Raw genomic sequence first — 6625 nt, forward strand, 5'->3', positions numbered from 1 at the left:
CGACTCTGTCTCCTCTGTGTTCTCTCTTCTCCTCCCTCAGAGTGACCGAAACCCACGAAGGAGGACGAGTCTCTTGGGAAGTCAAGGCGCCTCCTCCATCTTCTCGGCGTCTCCTCTGTTGGTCTTTCAGCTCCTGCTCTCGCTCCCGTTCTCTTCCACTTCGAGATCACTTCCCAAGTTATGAGCTTTCTCACCTGATTCTGATGCTTTCAATTTCATTCTATTTTATCATTGCTCTTAAATTCAATTTCATTCGTTTTAAATTTCAAATTCATTTCTTTTTAAAACCGTTTTAGGTAGTTGAGATACCGTAACCAAGTTATGCAAATTCCAACACTCTTTAATTTATCTGTTTGGGGCTTAACGTGCAGGTTCCTCAAGGAAAAGCTCAAGCAAACTGGTTTTGTATGAAGATGGTTGGCGAATGGAAGCAAGCAAAACCTCCACCACAGACCGCAACCACTACTTGACACTCTCGGTTAGTAAATTGTGCAAAACGTTGTTTCATTGTCTTCCTTTTTTCTTAATTTCTTTGTGGAAAGTAGTTAGGTTAATAAATGCTTGTTAGAGTTAGGTTACGGTTAGGGAATATGCGTGAGATGAATGCTTCTGTGATGAATGCTCGTGTTATGAATGCTTGTGATGAACGTGTGGTTAGGTAAGAAAGAAGTAGATACATGTCTAGTCATCTGAATTGAACTCAGCTTAAAGAGTCTAGGCATTGAAAGATCCGTATCTAACACATCTTCTTCTAATTTCATCTATTAAAGCCGGAGCTTTCTATCTTTCTTTTCATATTATATCGCTTTCTCCCTTTCCAGCTCACACAAAACACGTCTCTTCTCTTAATTTGCTGTGTTTAATATAGCAAAGGACCTATTTGTAATGAAATGCATGTTCCACACGGACCACACCACAATTGGTTCTGTACGTGATTTGTTGAACATTAATGCCATTGATTTTTGTTTTGAATGACAAATACTTTGTCTCTACTATTACCTTGAGGTCTACATTAGTAGCTGTGGGCCCGAAGTTACTAGATTATATGTGGTATAGCAGACATGTTACTGTACACTATTGGTCAACGCAAACTGTATCTCAAATATGTGGTGTAGAAACCTTAGGCCATGTTTATCCCAGTTTCTTAACATGGGTTATAGAGAAAAAAAAAGAATTAATTAAATGTAAACTAATTAAAATAGAGATAAGAGATCCTTAAATTAGGCTTTTGGGAACCAAAATTTAGTGGGGTTTTTTAGGCACGTATCAAGTGCAGGGGTGTTCTAATTTTTTTTTCCGTCTTTTGGTTTATCTATTTCCTTTCTTTTTTTTTGTTTCTTGTTGGTTTCGTCCCTTGTGTTCTCCGTCAAGGCGATCGAAACCGATATCTTCTTCTGTCGGCTTCTCTGTCAAGCACGATCGACGACGGTGTATCCTCCGTGTTCTCTCGTCTCCTCCGGCAGATCGATCGAAACCGACCACCTCTTCTGTCGTCTTCTCTGTTTGAGACGATCGACGTCTCTGTCTCCTCCGTGTTCTCTCTTCTCCTCCCTCAGAGCGATTGAAACCGACCACGCCTTCTCTCGTCTTCTTTGTTAGAGACGATCGAACGATCGACGACTCTGTCTCATCAATGTTCTCTCTTCTCCTCCGTTAGAGCGATCAAAACCGACCACGCCTTCTCTCGTCTTCTTTGTTAGAGACGATCGAACGATCGACGACTCTGTCTCATCAATGTTCTCTCTTCTCCTCCGTTAGAGCGATCAAAACCGACCACGCCTTCTCTCGTCTTCTTTGTTAGAGACGATCGAACGATCGACGACTCTGTCTCATCAATGTTCTCTCTTCTCCTCCGTTAGAGCGATCAAAACCGACCACGCCTTCTCTCGTCTTCTCTGTTAGAGACGATCGACGACTCTGTCTCCTCTGTGTTCTCTCTTCTCCTCCCTCAGAGTGACCGAAACCCACGAAGGAGGACGAGTCTCTTGGGAAGTCAAGGCGCCTCCTCCATCTTCTCGGCGTCTCCTCTGTTGGTCTTTCAGCTCCTGCTCTCGCTCCCGTTCTCTTCCACTTCGAGATCACTTCCCAAGTTATGAGCTTTCTCACCTGATTCTGATGCTTTCAATTTCATTCTATTTTATCATTGCTCTTAAATTCAATTTCATTCGTTTTAAATTTCAAATTCATTTCTTTTTAAAACCGTTTTAGGTAGTTGAGATACCGTAACCAAGTTATGCAAATTCCAACACTCTTTAATTTATCTGTTTGGGGCTTAACGTGCAGGTTCCTCAAGGAAAAGCTCAAGCAAACTGGTTTTGTATGAAGATGGTTGGCGAATGGAAGCAAGCAAAACCTCCACCACAGACCGCAACCACTACTTGACACTCTCGGTTAATAAATTGTGCAAAACTTTGTTTCATTGTCTTCTTTTTTTCTTAATTGCTTTGTGGAAAGTAGTTAGGTTAATAGATGCTTGTTAGAGTTAGGTTACGGTTAGGGAATATGCGTGAAATGAATGCTTCTGTGATGAATGCTCGTGTTATGAATGCTTGTGATGAACGTGTGGTTAGGTAAGAAAGAAGTAGATACATGTCTAGTCATCTGAATTGAACTTAGCTTAAAGAGTCTAGGCATTGAAAGATATGTATCTAACACATCTTCTTCTTATTTCATCTATTAAAGCCAGAGCTTTCTATCTTTCTTTTCATATTCTATCGCTTTCTCCCTTTCCACCTCACACAAAACACGTCTCTTCTTCTTTCTCACTTGTCTGGAAAATTAGGATATGGATTCTACCAATCCCTATAGCCGGACCTCAAATTTTGTTGACCTCTTGAACATTCAACAAGATAGTTTGTTTCCTGAACCCCTTCCTTATCATTTTTTTCCACATGGTGGAGACCTCGGATCATCACAACGCCCTGTCTTTACCCAATCTACTGAAACCTCCAGCTTCTGTGAGGACTCGCCTTCATCATTCAGAGGAAGAAAGAAGTGGAGTCCCACAGATGATGTAGTCCTCATCAGCGCATGGCTCAACACGAGCAAGGACCCTGTTGTAGGCAATGAACAGAAAGCAGGCGCTTTCTGGCAACGCATTTCAGCTTACTTTGAAGCTAGTCCTAAGGTGGAAAGGGGTGAAAAGAGAGAGCCAGTCCAGTGTAAGCAAAGGTGGCAGAAGCTTAACGATCTTGTCTGCAAGTTCTGTGGATCCTATGAGGCTGCAACCAGACAGAATACAAGTGGTCAGAGTGAGAGTGATGTGAAAATGGCACACGAGATCTTCTACAACTATCATAAGAAAAAATTCAACCTCCACCACGCTTGGGAAGAGCTTCGCCATGACCAGAAGTGGTGTGAATTTGCTACTACTAAGATGGAGGGAAGCACTAAGAAGAGAAGATGTGAGGATGGAGCAGAATCATCAAGCTCTCAAGCAACTACCAAACTAGGTGATCAACCAACCAAACGGCCTCCTGGCGTGAAGGCAGCGAAAGCAGCAAGTGGTAAGAGAGCTATAGTCGATCACGAGGCTGTCTCTGAGTTTCAGACCATGTGGTCTATTAAGGAGAAGGACTTGGCGGTGAAAGAGAGACTTTCTAAGATGGGTCTGCTTGAGAGACTCATAGGAAAAAAAGAGCCTCTTTCTGAAGTTGAAGAAGCTCTGAAGGACAAGCTAATTACCGAGATGTTGAGTAATTAGTCATGTTAGAAACGAGTGTCTTTGGTATTTGTGTGATCAGGTTTCATGTTCTGTTTCTTGTGTATGTTTCATGTTCAGTCCCATGTGTGCTCTATGTGTTTCTTGTCTATGTTTTGTGTCATGTTTCGATGTAACATGTGTGGTCTAAGCCTCATATTGTATGTCTGTTGTATGAAATGTTCTGTTGTATGAAATGTTCAGTCTCATGAAGATCGTTGCTTTGTTGATCGTTGCACTGTCTCTCCAAGTTCCAATTTTCTATTAATCAATCATGCATAGACTAGTTGTTAGCACAGTACATGTTTGTGTGTGTATACTAACTATCGTGTGTGTGTGTGTGAACAGGGAAGAGGAAGATGGAGCTAAAGTAGTGAGAGTTGAAGTCACGAGAGTCACGAGTCTAAGCATGTGAAGTCACGAGTCATGAGTCTTGCTTTTTTGTGTCACGAGAGTTGTCGTTTGTGTGCATTGTATACGCATGTGAATTCAACATAAAGTCTTGTTTTTTTGTGTCACGAGTGTTGTAAATATGCAACATTGTAATCTCTATATAAAGTCTTTCTCTATATGCAAAACATTGTAATCTCAAAGACTTTGAACCATTCGACAAACACACTTTCTCTCATTTCTCTCATCTCATTTCTCTCATATTTCCAAAAACACTATCTCTCCATATTTCCATATTTCCATATTTCCATTCTCTCATTCCACAAGCACGCTTTCTAGTCATTCTCACCATATTTCCATATTTCCATTCTCCTATTCCACAAACACGCTTTCAACATTTTCAAGAGATTTATGGCTTCTTCTTCACATAACACGTTTGAGGGAGTAGATGATCAAAATTTTGATCAGTATTTTGATCAATATTTTGATCAAACGTTCGAAAATTTTTTCCATTGATTGTGAGCAAGAAGTCCAAAGAACAAAAAGAAAAAAACGAGTTCACATCAAAAGAAATCGTGAAGAAGGCGATCTTCGTTTATGGAATGATTATTTCAGTGACACTCCGACATATCCTAAAAATCTATTCCGACGACGATTTAGAATGAACAAGTCATTGTTCATGCGTATTGTTGATCGCCTCTCCAATGAAGTTGAATACTTTCGCCAAAAGAAAGATGCTCTCGGAATGCGTAGTCTCTCTCCACTTCAGAAGTGTACAGCAGCCATTCGTGTCTTGGCCTATGGTTCTGCGGCTGATGCTGTTGACGAATACCTCCGACTCGGTTCAACGATAGCTCGGTTATGTGTGGAACATTTTGTGGAAGAAATAATAAATGTATTCGGCGATAAGTATCTAAGAAGACCAACACCGGCTGATCTTCAACGTCTACTTTATATTGGTGGGCAACGTGGCTTTCCCGGGATGATAGGGAGCATCGATTGTATGCATTGGGAGTGGAAGAATTGTCCCACCACTTGGAAATGTCAATATTCACATGGTTCGGGTAAACCCACAATAGTGTTAGAGGCGGTTGCCTCATATGATTTATGTATATGGCATGCGTTTTTTGGACCTCCAGGTACCTTAAATGATATCAATGTTCTTGATCGCTCACCTGTTTTTGATGACATAATAAAAGGTCAAGCGCCGCAAGTTACTTTCTCTGTCAATGGAAGAGAGTATCATTTGGCTTACTATCTCACCGATGGTATTTATCCGAAATTGGCTACTTTTATCCAATCTATTTCAATACCCCCAAGGTCCGAAAGCGGCTTTGTTTGCTCAACATCAAGAAGCTGTCCGAAAAGATGTCGAGCGTGCTTTTGGAGTGTTGCAAGCCCGATTTGCCATTGTTAAAAATCCAGCATTTTTTTGGGATAAATCCAAAATTGGGAAGATTATGAGAACATGTATCATACTCCATTAATATGATAGTAGAAGACGAACGAGAAGAATACACTCATTTTGATGTTTCGGAGTTCCAACAAGGAGAAGACATCGGAACTTCACATGTCGATCTCACGTATTCTACAGATATCCTTTCAAATATCGCCAATATGATGGGTGTTCGAACAAGAATTCGTGATAGATAAATGCATCAACAGCTCAAAGCTGATTTGGTTGAACATATATGGCGTAAATTTGGACGTGATGGAGACAACTACTAAGCTCGGATGTTTTTCTAAATTATTCTCGATTATTGTACTAGTCTTTATTTTATGTTTTTTTTTAAATAAGTATGTTTTAAATGTTATTTTTTAATATGTTTGAATTAATAAATAAATTTTATATATAAAAATAATAATTTTTTTTAGAACCCTTAATTAAGAAACTCCCATTGGACCGCTCCAAATGAGAATTTCTTAACTATGGTTCTTAACTCAACTTAAATACAATTAAATTATTAAATAATCACTAAGAAACACACTTAAGGATCAAGGGATAACATGCTCTTATGTTGCATTACCGATGGTAAACAGGTATCTACGATATCCAAAAGTAAGATCTCTCAAGATTTTTATCCACGCTACCTCTCTCCTTACGTGGCGAAATTCAAGGCCATTTTCAGAAGTTCACATAATTAAAGTACACGAGGTGGTGGTTTTAAAGCGCGTAGGGTAATTAGCTAATTTTGGTTCAGTTTGTGTATATAGTGCAAATTGTCTCAACTTAAAAAAGTCTATTTGAGAGAATTGCCCTTTTAAATTTAGTATTAAACAAATGTTGATGTTAATTTTTGAAGGTTGTTTTATAACGAGCAGCAGTCATGAAGACATCGTAGTAACTGACATCAACTCATATAAATTCTAAAAACCATAAATATATTTTAATACTGTAATAGTGAACTAAATTGTAAGTTAAAATACAACTTTGGTTATTTAAAGTAAAAAAATATAATTCAGTTGACTCTAATAACATATTTTTATAATAACTTACATATCTTTATATATAAAGTACAGTTTGCTTTACTCCTA

General features: G+C 39.2%; 1 protein-coding gene across 1 annotated transcript; it reads left to right on the forward strand.

Moving 5' to 3' along the window:
- The first annotated feature begins 2785 nt into the window (after nucleotides 1-2785).
- LOC106302450 (glutathione S-transferase T3-like) lies at nucleotides 2786-4115 on the forward strand. Its single transcript, XM_013738958.1, has 4 exons — nucleotides 2786-3695; nucleotides 3782-3833; nucleotides 3905-3940; nucleotides 4049-4115. Exons 1-4 carry the CDS (start codon nucleotides 2786-2788, stop codon nucleotides 4113-4115), a joined length of 1065 nt encoding a protein of 354 aa, XP_013594412.1.
- Nucleotides 4116-6625: the final 2510 nt, after the last annotated feature.

This window comes from Brassica oleracea, chromosome C7 (genome assembly GCF_000695525.1).
Source record: "Brassica oleracea var. oleracea cultivar TO1000 chromosome C7, BOL, whole genome shotgun sequence".
Lineage (NCBI taxonomy): Eukaryota > Viridiplantae > Streptophyta > Magnoliopsida > Brassicales > Brassicaceae > Brassica > Brassica oleracea.